Here is a 16,897-nt window from a genome sequence, read left to right as displayed (position 1 = left end):
GTTCTTGTTGCCATAGCAGAAGGAAAACATTTTCTGTCTCCAGGTAACGAGAAACAGTAATTCTTAAAATATAATTTTTGTTTTACATTTCAGTTAATTTTGAAAATTCTTGGCTACGATGGGACAAATTACTTTCCAAAACAGTTGCATTTTTGTAAACTTCATCTTTATTAGAATCTTTTCTTGAAATTGTTTCAATACTTAAGCAAACAAAGTTTTTGCATAGTTTTGCAGAGGTATCTTCTTGTGATCAGATTTTAGCTTGTTTTGCTTATCATCTACATGTTTTTATTCAAGGTACAGTCAAATGACAGACAAACCACGGCTTGTTATGATGATAGTATCAAAACTTTTAATCAGTGCCTATGAGAAGCCTGTTCTCTACAACAAAACTAGTTTTTCATCATGACTGTTTCTATGGCTTGGAAGTGTGCAAAGGATGCAAAATACATTTATCTGATTAAGAATAAAAAGGTTCTTCTACTTCTAAAACTAAAGGTCTAGAAGTTTCATAGTAGTCAAAACTCACCACATGCTTCACATTTCCTTGAGAGTTCCTGGTAATTCAAAGCTCTTGCAGAAACAGGTTAGCCTGCCTTCCTAGGTCCTTGTAAAACAAGCTTTAAGCTGTGAAATTAAGCAATATTATCTGACAAACAGAGCCAGCTGCCTGACAACTATAGAGACTCAAGTATTTAGTATTATGCAGCCACCAAATCAGTTTTTATTGTATCACTGAAAAAATAAAGAAATATTCTTTAGTGCCAATAAAACAACATTGTATTATTATTAGTCAGTATGTTTCTATTCAATAGCCACAGGCAATAAAACTGCATGTTCATTAGTCTTCATGAACTGAATAGGGAATACTAGGGATTTGGTCTAATTCTTTTTTAGTCAATTGCCAGTGGAAAAGGTAAATGTTATTTTCGATTAAAATGGAGCAGAAAATCACACAGAGACAATTATGCCTTTTCTCTTAACAGTTTTCTAAAGCAAGCCAGCAGTTAAGTGCAAACTGACTTAGCAATTTAGTTCCACGTTTGCTCTAAGCACAATGAATTACAGAGGTGAGCTGGAAATTCCATCCCCCAAATTCGATTTTGCACTCTGAAAAATAATTTCCAAGATGGAAGATGCAATTTGCACAACAATTTTTTAAAACCTTTGCTCTGGTTGAACTGAACTGGACTTTTTCAAGGTGGTGGTCAAGATGGGAACAAATATTGCCAACTCCCCAGGCGTCCATGAAACACTATCAAGCTCATGACCCAGACTTTTAGTTGATCACTGTTTTTTAAGGACAGTAAAAAAAAAAATTGTCTAGAGAGAAGAATACGCAGCCAGACAGTCCTTGACAGCTTGGAAGGCAAACAACATAGGGGTCGCCGAAAACAGCAATCAGATGAGCAGAGTGACAAAACACCAGACAGACAGACAAAGTCTCAGTGGAAATGACACATCCTAGCAGCACCTTTCAAGTGCAACAAATCACTAGGCTCTTCTGCCTGGTTGTGTGCATTTTCTTTCTTTCTTTTTTTTTTTTTTTTTTTGGGGGGGTGGGGTTGGGGGGTAATATATAAGAAAGATTCCAAGGCAACTTTTACCAACTCCTGTACTCAAAGCAAGAAGCTGGTTTGTACATAGTGGCATATTTTAAAAAGAAAATTGCCTGTAACAAACTAACAGATAATTCGATTGTACTTCGAGATCTACAATTTACCCCATCTCTTTCACCACACATTTTCTCACTTGTCTCTCAGTTAAAATAAAGAGCAGAACTCACGCAGGAGGCTATGACAAGAAGTAGCTGAACTATTGATGGCACGGATACCCACTCTAATCAGTAGCCCATAAAATACAGGCAAGAAGCACTGACAGTCTTCACAGTTTCCACTTTATAAACTGTATTTTACTTCTGATCCTTCTCTTGGATACTTCAATATTTTAAGAAATATACAACTACGGCACAGATCACCATCACAGAAAAAACATGTGAAAGAACAGCCAATTAACCATAAAAACTATTTCCCTTTTATTCAGTTCTTGCATTTAAAAACATCCAGCGGATCTAATGCATGTTTCATGAAAAAAAATAGGAGAGGACAATAAAAGATAATTATCTCCACAAACTGCATCCCTGACCCTCCCCAACAGTACAACGGATATTAGCTTACATACGCACAAAATAAAGAGCACAATACTTAATGAGTAATTTCCGTAAATAATACCAATAAAATATGATTACTGCTGCATCTTACAATTTATTATCTCTTTGATTTGCCAAGACTTAATCTGACTATTATAATTCAATCAAAGATTTAATAGAATATTTAATTTGCTCTTCCAAGTAATTGCATCTTTCCAAATGCAAAAAACCTGGCTGAGATTCTTTGCAGTACAGCCATTAGATAATGTAAGCAGATAATTCAGACAGGGTACAGACATCAAATTGGTCTGATAGTTTTTCACTCTTGTTTACCTTTATTCTTTCCACTGTTGCTCCAGCCAACCATTAGGCCAATAAACCTTGAATGAGAGCATCAGGTAAGGTATTTAAAATCATTTGGAAGAGGGTGTCATGAAACAGCTACAGCTGCTTCCTGAAAAAAAAATGATTTATGGGAAGTAGCTTGTTTTTATTCTTTACTATATTCAGAAAATCTAGTATAATTGACGATTTGAGCTGCTGTGGCAAGAACTGTGCAAGGAAAGAGCTTTTTCTACCAAAAGCTACCTCGTTTTTTATTACACATACACAAATAATTTCAAATAGCTGCTTCATGGCTTTCCACACATATAGTTGATTTTTATACCATCCCTCAAGTTACTGTGGCCCCGCAAGCCTGTATTAAACAGCACTCAGTAAACTCCATGCCCTGGCTAAGAGGGCTTCAACAACAGGTTCAGCAGATGAAGAACAGCTGTTGTCCTCCCCTCATCTCCTCCCTCCCCCTTACTAAAAAAAACTTTTGAACATATCAAAGAAGTTTGTTCTCATTAGCACTGGATAAGGATGTCCCCTAACATGATCTTCCAACAGACACAGAAGAGTGCTCAGCTATGGAATTTTATCAAGTAAATAATGCAAAACTTGCATGCAAGGCCTGCAAGTTAGCTCTAGGCCCAGCCTACATTACAAAAACACTACTTTTGGTTGACAGCTGTCAACCCTAAGTCCTCAGGTTTTAATACTCCACAGGAGATCAAAAAGCTGACCGACTGTGATAAATAACAAATCCAAGTGAAAAAGACTAAAAACAGATAAAACATCAATGTTCCATTTTGTAACTGGAGATACTACAAACAAACCAAGAATCGAGAATTTTTATTTCCTGCATCAGAGTATCTAAACACTTTACATCACAGCTATTCTTAGAGGGGGCATGTATAGTTTCAGAATTATCTGTTTAACAACAAAATCCTCAGTTAGGGAACAGAAATCAGGTATTTCATGCTAAGCAACAGCAAGTCAAACACAAGATGAGTAGTGTGTTCAGTACAGTACTTTAAATCTCTGCTATTAGGAAGTAAACCAAAAATTACTCCCCGGGAACGGTAAAATTATCTCACATTATTCAGACACACTGTGACAGATACTGAATGTACAATTAAAGAAAATGTTGAATTTCCAAGCTTCTAAAAGCACTGCTATATTCACCATTTCCAAGATAAATTGCTTGCTTACAGTTTGCTTACAGACCAGTAACACAGAGCTTCCTTCTGTGTGAAGACGCATTAATAGATCTTTTAATAGCTCTTCTGCCATCATCAAGACAGAATTTTCTCATTGGGTTAACATCACAGAAGAAACATAGAAGACAAGTACAAACACAATTCAAACAGCCTGTTCAACAAGCAATGAAAACCACCAGCCATCACTAGGTTAACAACAGTGTGACAGAAAACTCAGCCTAACTCATACTCTTCTAAAGAGTACAATTATAGAAACAAAAAAGGGGGGGAGGGACCTAAAAGCAGACTTTCAGAGGCGTAAAAGGAAGGTACCCAACCTGGAGAAACTTTTAGCGAGATTTGTCCCCGTGACTATCTTTTACAAATATTCCCTTGGTTTTAAACCAGAATAAATTAACCCAAATAACTTCTCCTTCTCCACTTATAATGCATGCAACAAAATCAAGGGCAACAGGTGCATTTCATTCTGGATGGTTAATATTACTATATAGCTTCATACAGTATATGCCTGAGCAATTTTTTGTTTTAAAGCATCTTTTATGCTGTGAGAGTCACCACCTGTAGAACTGTGGTTATGTAGGTCCATTAGTGTGATCTTTCACATTACTAGACTCTTTTCTGTTCTTAGTAGCTTGTTACATGTTACGGAAAACTTTAGCAGGCCCTATCTTAAAATTTCCAACAGCAAACTCACTAAAGTCAGTGAGGATCCACATAAAAAAATGGCAAAAATATGTTATGGATTTTATCTAATCCCAAAATTGTTAAAGGACTGAAAAGAAAAACTAGAGACTTATCTTCATTTCTCTACCCAGTAAGTCATTCTGGCTAAACAGTACTTACATAAGAGATGGAGAACGTTGCCCACAGACAAATTTATGTCACTATTTTTATTATAAAGACAAATTGTTATTATCAATTGCATATAACTCTGCCAAAGCTTTGAGTCTGTGCAACTGCTTCAGGCTTTTTTTTTTTAAAAATACATTTCCAAGACAAATATCAAAGAAAAAAATTATAAACAATGTTAAAAAAGTTCTAGCCATTTAATTGGAAAATTCCACACTTTGGAGAACTTGAAATTTTGCAGGGCTGCCCTTCTATCAGGAATACACAGCACTTCGAAGCATACTTACACTTTGGCAAATATTATATGTTTATAATAACTTTAAAAGCCACATAAATTGTAATTTTTGAGTAGATTATGCTTACAGGCTGGCTGCTTTCTAAGCTAAGCATAGTAGAAACAATAGACTGGTTACCTGGCAGACTTGGAAGCAAAGGAGAAAAAAATGCAGTAGTTCTATAGAAAATGTACCAACATTTCATTCCCAGTAGAAGCAGCGGAAACAACCTGCATTTGATCCATTTCTGGACATGAAATCCTGTTCTCCGTCTCCTACGCTTTGGTGAAGATGGAATACCCAAAAATGAAAAGGCCAAGAAGCCGATCCCGACAAAACACTGCCACGCTACTACCTCACAGTAATTCTGCCTCAACACCTGACAGTAAGAAGTGAAGTTCTGCTGTGCTTTCCAGAGGCTGCTTGGAGAATACACTTCAAATCCAGTTTGCACAGCTCACCCATAGGATTAGTCAACAGCATATCTGGATATTTTTAAGATACCTGCATTGCAAACCAGTGTTACGAACTGCAGCTTCGACTCCCATCTTCGGCTCTGTACTTCTTTCCTTCCACCAGCCACAGAAGGAAGCCTCTCTTCTGACACAACTCCAAAGGGGAGTCCTCAGGACTTCTTGTTGATGCGGGTCTTCAAAAACACTTCTAACAGTGCTGCATTTCACAGTGTAAACACCAGCTTCGCACACAGATGTTGGCTTTGCCTGGGAAGGCGCATAGCTGAGTTAGATGCTCTGTACTTGAGCTAATAAAGCGCCGTGTCTCAGCAGGGATTCTTAGCCCAGGCACAGCAGCAGGCTGATGCGGATACAGTGCTTCTGGCTCCAGGGCTACTGGACCTGATTCTACAGCACACACTTTTCTTCAAACTTTAAATATTCTCAAAGCCAGAAAATGTTCTACCAATATTACACAACAAAGCAACCCATGTTTCTTGTTAAAGCTGAAAGGCTTTGGTCCCTCAAACACATAGGAGGATGTGAGCTACCATTTGATTCTTATTTGTAAAATGTTTTGCATTCAGATGCAAAGTGCCCAGTGGTATTGTTGAATGAGTAAGGAGATATTTTGCATGCACATTTAGCAAGTCATTTTATCCTACAACAAATTACCAGTATAAGCAGCTATGGAAAGTAATGCAACGCTGAAGCAACTGGGGAAGTTATCTGCCAGTTCTTATGCAATACTTTACAAAGCCTCCAAAATACAAATGGAAAAAAGCAACATCTAAGACTTTTAGCTTTACATTATGTAAAATAATAGCTCATTTGAAACAGAAGCTCAGTTTCCAATTACCTTTGCCAGAACTGAAAGGAGCTCATAAAAAAAAGAATTAAAAGTGTTTTAATAGGTGTTATATTTCCCATCAGAAAGACCAAGACAATGTAACCATGAAAATGAGTTTCAAATCAGCTGCAAAAACATTCAGAAGTCACAAATTCATTAGACAGACACACTGTCGCAGATCTATATGCTAAGTAATCCAAGAATCAAGTATTCATTAAATTATGACAGAACAGTAAGTCGGGGAAATAACCCACTATAGCTGTTCAGGGTCTACTAGATTTTACACATGTAAGCATTGTTCCAGCTTAACAAGAGCTATTAGGAAAAAAGGAGAGGAACGGAGGAAAGCTGCACGAGAGCCACAGATACAGAGCTCCCAACATGTGCTTGGGCACTGTCACAGAACAGCTGACACCTGCCAGTCTCCCCCTCAGTAGTAGTGATCCTGCTGAGGCTGGGAGCTCATAAATAAAAGGCAGCAACAAGTGACTCAAAAGCTGCAAAGTGGTAAGGAAAAGGGTCAAAAAGTCAGAAAAGCTTTTAAAAGTCAATGGTCCAGGAAGCAAAAAGCTGGTTGGAGAGTTGAGGAAACTACGCCAATCATATCTTAGGGGTGGGGGCCAGAAGATACAGAATACCCAGATCTACACCAAGACCATCATATGTGGAAGATGATCAAGACATGTGACAAGGTAGACTTAAACTAGAGAAAGTTATTTATTGGTATTCCCTCTCCCCCTTAGAATAAAAATAATAGAAGAAACTGAGAAGAAATGCAATGACTTAATCTTTGCACTAGATTAAATCATATCCAAAAAAGGAAGATATTTGCCAAGATCAGGCAGTGCAGATCATGCTACCAGAAATATCTAAACCAGAAATCTCTTTTCATAGCAGTTTCTCTAGTCATAGAACATGTTTAATATCATCCGTGTCTAGAGTTTTCTTTTGAGCCAGACAGATTTAGAGCTAATGACCTAAAAATTCATTATGATGGCTTACTTTTTCTACAGGAGTTTCACTTCCAAGAAGATCAAGCATCTCTCAGTTATTTCCAAGTGGGAACATACCCTGGCATGTGTTTCCCTTCTTCACTAAGTGCCCTGACCTTTCAGAAGAAAGGTTATACAAAAAACACAGAATTCCTGGAAAGGATCTGCTAATTTTGATTAGCATCCTAATAATCACAAAAACAGAAGCTAGAGGAATTTATATTCAAGCTGTATAATAAGCTCATTAACAACTGAAGAAATCCGAGCAGCCAGTTAAGGATACACATGAGAAAGCCTGTACATCTTTCCTGTTGAGTTTGCAGAGGAATTTCCAAGTGCAATCATGATTCTCTTTAACAGCTCTCGAAATGCCTTTAAAGAGTTCATTGCAACAGGCACAGAGGAGGTGGTATTTTTATTGGAGAAATTATGAATTATGGACTTGTCAGGAACAGACACTCATGATGTTCCATTTCCCTCTCTCCCCCACTGCTTTGATGCTTCTCCCTATGAGGCTGTGAAGGTATATACGTTGCTGAAACTCTCAATACTCCCAAATGAACAAAGGACAGTGTATCTTTACATAGTGAGACAATTTCCATTCAAACAATACGACCTCAAGAAAGATGAGGCAGAAATTAGTCCTCCTCTGGTTCTACTGCAAGGCCTGTTGAGGGTAAGAAAAAAAGTCACAACCACAGCGACATAGTGGAGCCCAGAAGCCCCAGCATTAAAAATAACAGAATGAAGGATGAAATATTCTTATGTCCCAGAACTAAATGACATTTTTCATATGAGCATGGAACAGACGGCTATGCTAACCTACGTTGAGAAGATCATCACTGAAAATTTCTTTGCTGTCAACACACTCCATCAAGTAAATACCTTGATAGCCAGGAGTAAGAGTAATGATTGCAAATAATGCAACACAAGAATCAAAGACCTGATAATCCACAGGATCACCTGGACTCTATTAAAGATATTCATTTATGCCAACATAAGCAAATACTAACAAGGGTAAAAACTATTAAGAGAAACTATAGTTATAAGACTTTCAAACAAGGGACCGTAAATTATTCCAACTTTCTACTAAAATGTTATGAAGCAATTAAGTGGCACTTGGGGTCACTTGCTCTCTTTCCCAGGGGCACAAAACCAAAAAGATATGCAGAGTGCTGTTTCTCAAACTCATGGGCAGAATGAAGAGCGTGTGAATGTCTGAGTGGCTGCACCTGGGAGGCTAACTGAGGAAACACCTACTCCTGTAAAACTTACCTCATACTGAGCAAGGTTGTGAACCTAATTCTCCACAATGGCACTAAAATGAGAGCCCATCTCTTCTTCATCCAAACCACTGTTTTCTTCACTTTTCCTATTCAGCAACAAGCAAGGCAGGGAGCTTGCCCTTCAGAGTTCCGACTTCTCCCCTCAACAGGTCTATTCCGAGCAATGAGTGAGGCAACAATTTCCACGTGTTCCTACCACTGTCACAGACTAACAGCCACAGAAAGAGGACAGAAGGAAACAATACAACACAACAGTGCGAATAAAGGAACATGCTGTGTCAAAGTAAAAAGTTAAAGCAACTGGAAAGCAGCGGATCACAGCTAAGGCAGCAAAACAACATGCCTTCTAACAAAGGCAGTTTGAAGACAATTACAACCCAGAAGATTAATTTAGTGACTCACGCATATATGAGCAAAGGTTTTCCATGACCCATCTTTCCCAAGAACTAGCACACTGAAGGAAGGGTAAAACCGGTGGTAAAAAAGTTTAAGTGCTGTAAGGAGAAAATCTGAAAAAAACTTGAGGAAATGTGAATTGGGTTTTATGCTATAGAAGATGGAGAAAGGGGAACAGGAACTAAAAATAAGCAGTGCTTTTGTTACTTTCTGTTCCAGAAGGTAAGCTAGTAACACAAGCTAAAAACCAAGCTATCTTCAGATCCTCCCCCATCTTCACCAGTTCTCTCATATAAAAGATGAACAGTCTTTTCCAGGAGTACACTGAAATAACTTAGCCATAGCAATTCTGTTTGGAAGCAGTTGGCTGGCCAAAGAGCACACGCGTAGCTCTGAACTAGTCCCAGCATGTGCTGCTCTTTGATATTCCCACTAGGCAAAGGATGTGGCAGTAAAGCTACACTTGGCACTTTGAAAGGAATACTATTAGCTGATAAGGACAACAATTCAAAGGAGCAAGGTTTCATTAAAGAACAAACTGTTTTCTAAATAAGTTTCTGCTAACGTCAGATGAACCTTCCCACTGAATTTCTTGCAAAAGGCAAAACACAAGTTTTGCATACATACTGCTGTATTTACTATCAAATAGTCTCTGATCTTTAAATCATTTTTAAAGCCTCTCCTTCTTGTAAGTCACACCTAAGTCTGAAGTTTGTTTTTATTTCTTTACGTTTTTGGTTTTGATTTTTTTTTCCACTTTGCTCCATAGAAATATCAGTAATTACGCTTAGTAGAATGGGGTAAGAAGTTCATATAAAAAGCTCTCTTATTAAAAAGGCAGTGATTACAAGGTTTGTTAAATATGCATTTTCTCACCTTAAAGGTATCTCACTGGAGCAGTCTGAGCTCAAGCGGAAAAAGTAATGGGCTCTTGGCAGCACATATAAGCTGCCTTTATTGTGATGAAACATTAAACCACAAGCAGCTCCCAGATCAAGACATGCTTATGTAAAGGAGCACATGTCTTCTTGAAGCGTTTTAGCTTAAACAGATACAAAAATCAAAAGAAGTGAAACAATTTTTAAAATTGTCTTTTAGGTCAGCTTTCACCTCTTTTGTATGTATATTAGAATAGCATTACTGGGTTGGGGTTTCTGGAGGAGGAGGGGTTTTTGAGTCTTCAAGAGAGAAAAGATTTTTAAAAAAATTTTTAATTGTCTTCTGCTTTATATTAGCAAAGTAGCACACGCTTTTCAAAATCCTGGATCAAAACTACCTTATGCAGTTTTGTATTTGCCAATTTGGGGCATTAAAAGTAAGTATCTGAAGCTGGGTCATTGGACTTATTTCCCTTCATTCCCCGTTCTTACCTTCTCCATTTGATAGGCCTAAAAAATATCTCCACTTTCTCTTCCTCTAAAGTAGAAAACATATATGCAGCTGATCTTCATGGAGGCCTGATCTACAGGGGATTAATATTGTAGAATTTCTGAGCAATCACAATAGGAAAAGCTAAACAGACATTCAACCTCAGGGATTCCCCACTCTCCTCATTTTCATGACTAGCACATTTAAAATGCAAAATACTACGTAGGCAATATTTTACTAGTTTGCCTTCTGAGAAAAGGGAAGGAAGGAATGGGGTATGCAGGCAGGGATGCCCTAGAAGAGTTTCCTGTTATGGAATAAAGGTCTTCCTACAAGGATATGCAACTATTGCTGTACACCCACAGAGCTTAGAGTTTTTAATAGTTTCAGAAAATAACGTTTAGCCTTTTCAAGCTGTTGAGATCAGTTCAAGACCCAAGTTATCAGAATCACTGACGTTTATAAATGAAAAGGATTTATAAGAAGTGACAATGAAAACTGCCAAGTTTTTGTTTACATGCAAGAAGTGACTAAATGTGTTTAAGAGTCATAACAGAAACTTCAGCAATTAAAAAAAAACTGTTTGCAAAACAAAGTGCTTTTGTAAAATAGCTTGCTCTTCAGTTTTCTTCCAGTTTATTTACGTAGACTTACCTATTCATACTTACAAATACAAAACAATATTCTTCTCAACTCTACCAGCAGACATTTGGAAAAACTATGCGAAAAATATTTCAGAAAGTTGCCCAGGCCTGTTTGAAAATACCAAAATCTGCATATTTAACACCTCCCTATACCTGGTTTCAATATTAAATCATTCTCTTCATTAAAAATTAGGTAAAAACTGTTATTTGGAATCTGCTCCAGATTCTAGCCACAGGACTCTCTCCATTATATGACTCCCATATTTTTATTCAACAATTTTGTCCCCATAAAGATAATTTTACACTGAGACACCCCAGTCTTCATTTAGATAAACCAGACATGTAATATTGTATCACGAACATTTAAGTCAAACACATTACAAACACTATTGAATTTGAGCAACCAAACTCGTTGTTCTAGAAAACGGGGTGTGGGGGAGAATACGACTTATTTTCCATATAATCACATGCATTCAAATATGACCCTAGGTACTCTAGAGCTGTCAGCCAGACACACACCGGGCAAGCATTACCTTGGCCATTAGAAATTTCCTTTAGTCAGTTCTATTTTCAAAAGCAACAGAAGTTTAAGAAAGTAACCTGAAGATTATAAAAAAACATATCAAAGGAAATGTTCTCTACTCACTTTACCCTGGGTAATAACCGATTAATTACCCTTCATAGTCCTACAAATGTTATCCATTGCTAATGCCCTGGGCACCTCACCCTCTGCTCTGTACCAACTGCATCTTCATCTATGCAGTACATCAGCAAACAGCCACCAGTCCTTAAGAATGGTATTTTTAGTAAAGTCAGTTATTAAGGTGGTAACATTTTAAGTGTCTGATAAGACTTTATTCTGAAAATTATCTTCCTTTCTTCATGACAACTATGTTCACAAGTTCATTTTTTCCCTAATTCAGAAACAACAGCATTTGTCTCCAGTCAAACTATTTGTAATTCAAAAGAGTAAACAGTGACCAAGCTGGGAAATTTAGTTTGTCTAGGGACTTTCCAAGCATACATCTAATTTAAAAGAACTTCACATTTCAGCAAATAGTTACAGCTATTTGTACGTTCAGAGACACGAACATGAAAACAGGATCATAAAAATCAAACAGAGCAGCAAGATTTTGGTCAAGGCTCCTATCTGACTGAACAAACAGCCAAACAACATATATTCAGAACATCTAAACTTCAAACAAAGCACAGCATTTACTCTTTACATGTTGAGATGCATAAATATGCTTAAATAGAAAGCCAACTGCAATTCATCTACCTATTCCTGTATGGAAAACTCCCTACATTTTAAAAAGGAGAAGTCAGCCAGCATTGCCACAGTCTAGGAAATTGCCACTTCCTCTCAGTAGCTGTAAATGACATAGGAGCTGTAAATTAATATAGCGAAGAATTCTCTAGCTTTAGTAGTTTTCTTGTTTTATTTTAGGTTTCAGTATTGTTTGTTTTTCAGACAATTTATTTTTCAAATATCCCAAACTTGTTTTAGATCTAGTAATGTAATCAACTAGAAGCAGCACAGTTCTGCTGTTAGTGATAAGGAGATTGCCTGGGTAAGAAGTCAGCATAATTTCCTCCGAGCGTGCCTCTTTTTCTATAGAGAATAAGGAAATTTAACCATGAGATTTTTAACACTAGGAGGACTGCACTGCTTATTATGAGCAGGACAGATAGGTATGTTTCTACTTAAAAGTGATATATTTCATTCAAGACTTTCCATCCAGTTGCTTATAACTTTAGAGAAAGGAAACAGCTAGTTACAGAAAAAATGGTATGTGTTCACGTAAATCACAGATGCTGTCAATGCATATATGTAGATCAGAGCTGAATTAATTTGTGTGGGGAAATTTACTTCTAGGACTTCAGCTTTTATTTCTTTTTGACGTCTCAGTGTTCTTTTAGGCTAGCTTGTGTGTGTGACTGCACATTCATGCTACCCTATGATATAAAAGACACTGTTGCTTCAGTATCCAACAAGTGATTCATTTCAAATTTAAAGCATTTCATTAGGGATTAAGGAGACCACACGCTTTTTCCAAAGACTCAGGTCTTGTAACTAATTTGGTTTATGTAGGCCAAGGGGAGGAGGGGCAGGGAGGAGAGGGGAGAGAATGCCTTAGTTTACTGCAAGGAACACTCAGATACTTCCATGATCAAAACACATGAACCTTTATGGAACAAGATATTCTGAGAAATGCCGCTACAATCTTGAAGAACCTACAGTGCTTCAGATGCTAGGAATGGTTATTCTAAATTTTAATTGCACTTGAATAACTTTTTTGTGAATATTTCAACAAAAGAAGTAAGTTCTACCTGCGCTGTCTTACAGGGACTAGAATAATTCTGAGGCTCTTGAATTTTTTTTCCCCATGTGGGAAGAGTTAGGTTGTAGAGCTTTATGTATGTCTAAGAGTTTGGTCAGAATATATGTGTTCAGAGTAAATAAAGTATTTATGGATCCTATGGAATTTGTTTTGCAGTAGAAATGACTGTAGGTGTGGTAAAAGACTGTGGCATTCCATCAGCCTCTCCTGCCTCTCAGACTGGACAGTACTTCTCTTTCTCCATTAAAAAGTAATTAGTTATGTAATTGTCAATCCAGAAAACAGTTGTTCACACCACCGTAAAAGATGCCATTCCATGAAATGTATCCTAGAGAAGTCTGTATCCCAACAGAAAGAATATAATTCACATGAACTGAAAACTAAGTCAGAAGCTATGAAACCATAACAAATTCCCTCACTGACCTTCTGTCAATACAAGACCTTTCCAAACATCAATAGAAATCAGCTAAAATAAAACATTCCGCTCCGCAACACCTCCTCCCTAAAATAATACCCCTCCATGGAACATTAATTTCACTGGAAGCAGATTCTTATTTCCTATCCATTACAATGACTAATCACTCAGAGGAAGCAGAACAACTTCAAAACTAAAGATCCACCTTTGCAAAATCCAAGTCATTCTGGGCAGGAAAAAGCTACCCACTTGTCTAAAAACAGACTGAAGCATGGAGTTCAAAAGGAATCAAGAAGGAAATGAGTCAGGGGGAAATTTTCAGGGAAATTTCACATGAAAAGAAAACCCATGAACAATTTCATAAAATTTTCCATGTTCAGTCCCCCACCTTTTTTTTCCTTCCCAAAGGCCTGATGGAAGAAGACAGGCTTCAAAGTACTCTTACTTTTCCTGCTATTACAGAGAGAATGAAACAGGGAATAGACCACAGCATGCTCTGATACCCTGAAGATTTGTCTGTTACTACTTTTTATTCATGGAATAAAAAAAAAAAATCCATTGCATCAAGAATTGGCAACTACAAGCATTAAAAAACCATGAGTCAGTTCTCCAAAAAACCAAACACACTAAATAGCTATTCTAGTTCCAGTTCTCAGACATGTTCTCAGGAAATGAATGGGTTTCTTTCTTATCATACCTCAAATGGTCATGTGAAAAACTCCCAAGCAAGTACTTCTTGCGTATGGATATGTTCTCAATTTGCTGGAAAGCAAATGTGTCAAAGTCCCAATAAGGTCATTTGGATCTGATGTCTTAGTTTCATTCTTTATACTCTGAGCCAGTTTTCTACTTATGATTACTTATTCTTTATTTATGCAAACTATCCATTATCCAATTATCTCTCCTCTGCAAATATCTTAAGTTACCTTTCAATTAGAAAAGGGGGGGGGAGGGGGGGGGGCGGCAAGCTGCCTTGCTGATCCAGGTCAACATACCTCGCTAGGAACACCAACTAGAAGCTCCAAAAGACATTTATCTTTCCAATTTACCAGAACACTGAGGCACTTTATGTCTGCTTGATGCTCACATGCTTCTAACCTCTGCAGCTTCTAAATGGCATTCAATCAGATTCAGTCTAGAACCTGAATAGGGCTCCCTTTCTCAGGAAAATTAACCACAAACATAGTTTGCAGGGTAATTTGTTTGAACGAATTCAGAACAAGAAAAATGGATTCCTCATGAAAAACATTTGTTTCCAGGAGGCTCACAAACTCATTACTGAAATGACATCACATTTGTCTCTAGAATGAGTGTGTGTTTCAGGAGTCTTCCAAGGAAACCTCACCGGGACTTGATTCATCTATTGTCTCATTTTTGCACTCTCCAAAATCAGAAATCCTAAAGTATGTTATCTATCAAAATAGAAGCAACAGCACAGGAACCAGGAAGCTCTCTTCTTATAAAAAATAATAGTCCTAAGATTCTAGAATATATTTCAGTGGAGTTCCAATATGACAGTCATTGAGCCATAAGTACTTTATAGATACTTTCCCTTTGGAGAATGATCACAACTAGGATGCTCAAAAAGTATCACAGAAAGCTCCCAACTCCCACCATGACTCACACTGGTAGAACTGGTTTCAAAGGATCAACTATTAGTTCTTCAAACATGTCATGGCACATTTCATACATGGTTATTGCATCGTTCAATTATGTCGATCAATTATGTAGATCTAACAGATCAAAAGGCAGCAAAATCTGCTCAAAACAGCAAATTCACTGTACCCCTAATAATTTCAACTGAAACAAGGAAGACCTGTAGAAAACAGCAACACACACGATTCAAGTCAGACAATCAAGCTGCAGCCAGCCACCAGCTTTCCAAGAGTCAAAGGACCAACCTGTGAACTCCATTAATGGTTGCCACAAACATGAAACACAGAAGAAATTCCAACAGCTATTCTGTAGCTGCAGATAACATCCAGATTACTGTTCTCAAGGCCTGCTTCCTGTCCCTCCTGCTGTCAATTCAGTCCTAGTTTCTGATCCTGCTTCTCATCCCTGGTCTTTGGCCCTTTAGTCATATTAATTCCTTCTGCCTGCACAGCTTTGGTTCCGACTCTCACTTCTGGTACGCACAACCCTGATTCTTGGACACTGTTAGCTGCCATACCCCATAAGCCTGGTTCCTACTTCTGATCATGTTGCTTAAGTTTGAGGAAGAACAACCAAGCTTGGGTCACAGAACCTCCAGCCTAGTATCCCTCTCTCTGGAGCCTGTAACCCTGGGTCTTCCAGTTCCTCATCATAGCATCTCACTCCAGTCTGTCCTAAGCTACAGGATCCAGCCACTCGTGTCCCAGTTAAAAGCCCTCACAATCAAGTAAAAGAAGAGCAACCAACACCTTATCAATCAATATCCTAGAAATAAGTATAATAGCTGAGCCTCATTAAGGACCAAGCATACGCCCAAGAATTTCCTGAAACCTTAGCAGATGAGGGATAAACCCTTAGTAGTCAGATAAAGAGTATAACCTTCACACTTCTTGCTCCCTAGCATTTTTGTTATGGCATTATTCAGCATTAGATCATTCAAAGGCTGAAAAAGGGTCTACTTTAATTTGTGGATTCTTGAGGAACTTTTGTTATTATTCTGGGACAGGGGAGAAGAGGAACATTTACATAAAACCTAGTAAGAAGTAGCAACACCCACTTTTTCTTTGTTATTTTACCTCCCACTGCTGATATTTTTGGATTTTCATTCTGGAAAAAGCAAAAAGATGAGGAATTGTCTGAAGGAGTATTTGCTGGGCTTCTTGACCTCAGAAAATTGGAAAACTGCCCAGGCTGATGAAAGAAAGGATGGATTCTGCAAACTCAGATCTGACGTGTGTTTAACAGAATAACTGCTCATGCAGAGTGAATATTTATGGTGTCTTGACCTGAGAGACCTTGTTGTCTTATATGGTGTTGAAGAAAGAAATGATCTGTGGAAGGAACACAGAAATTGCCAAAACTGAATCAGTAGTAGTCCACTCAGTTATCTCATCTGACAACAGCTTGAACCATATCCTTCATAACAAGGTGTCAGAAAGCCTGCAGTAGGCAATGATGGCAAGTTTATTCTTATTCCGTTAGTCAACATCTATCTTAAGCCATAAAATACATGGGCTTATATCCTCAAAATTCCTCATTCATCATAAGGCTGATCTCATTCTCCATACAAACTATATAATCCCCTCCTTCTATTAGCATCCTTTAAGGCCATCTTCAGTGTCGTTCACTGTTGTTGAGCATCCACATCCATAAAGGAAAAGGACTGACAGCAG

At 37.8% G+C, this 16,897-nt stretch overlaps 1 protein-coding gene across 6 annotated transcripts in view; it reads right to left on the bottom strand.

The window, feature by feature from the left end:
* Window positions 1-16,897, bottom strand: part of LCLAT1 (lysocardiolipin acyltransferase 1) — a 123,396-nt gene that overhangs the window by 84,176 nt on the left and 22,323 nt on the right. Inside the window, exon 1 of one of the 6 annotated variants that reach the window (XM_064509918.1) lies at window positions 9,676-9,785. The exons of the other annotated variants lie outside the window; for them this stretch is intronic. Within the exon in view, the coding sequence (XP_064365988.1) occupies window positions 9,676-9,770 (95 nt within the window). The 5' untranslated portion in view covers window positions 9,771-9,785. Of the gene's footprint in view, window positions 1-9,675; window positions 9,786-16,897 lie in introns of those variants that run through there. 6 annotated transcript variants of the gene reach the window in all.

Source organism: Dromaius novaehollandiae, chromosome 3 (genome assembly GCF_036370855.1).
Source record: "Dromaius novaehollandiae isolate bDroNov1 chromosome 3, bDroNov1.hap1, whole genome shotgun sequence".
Lineage (NCBI taxonomy): Eukaryota > Metazoa > Chordata > Aves > Casuariiformes > Dromaiidae > Dromaius > Dromaius novaehollandiae.
This window is presented reverse-complemented; position numbering and strand designations above follow the sequence as displayed.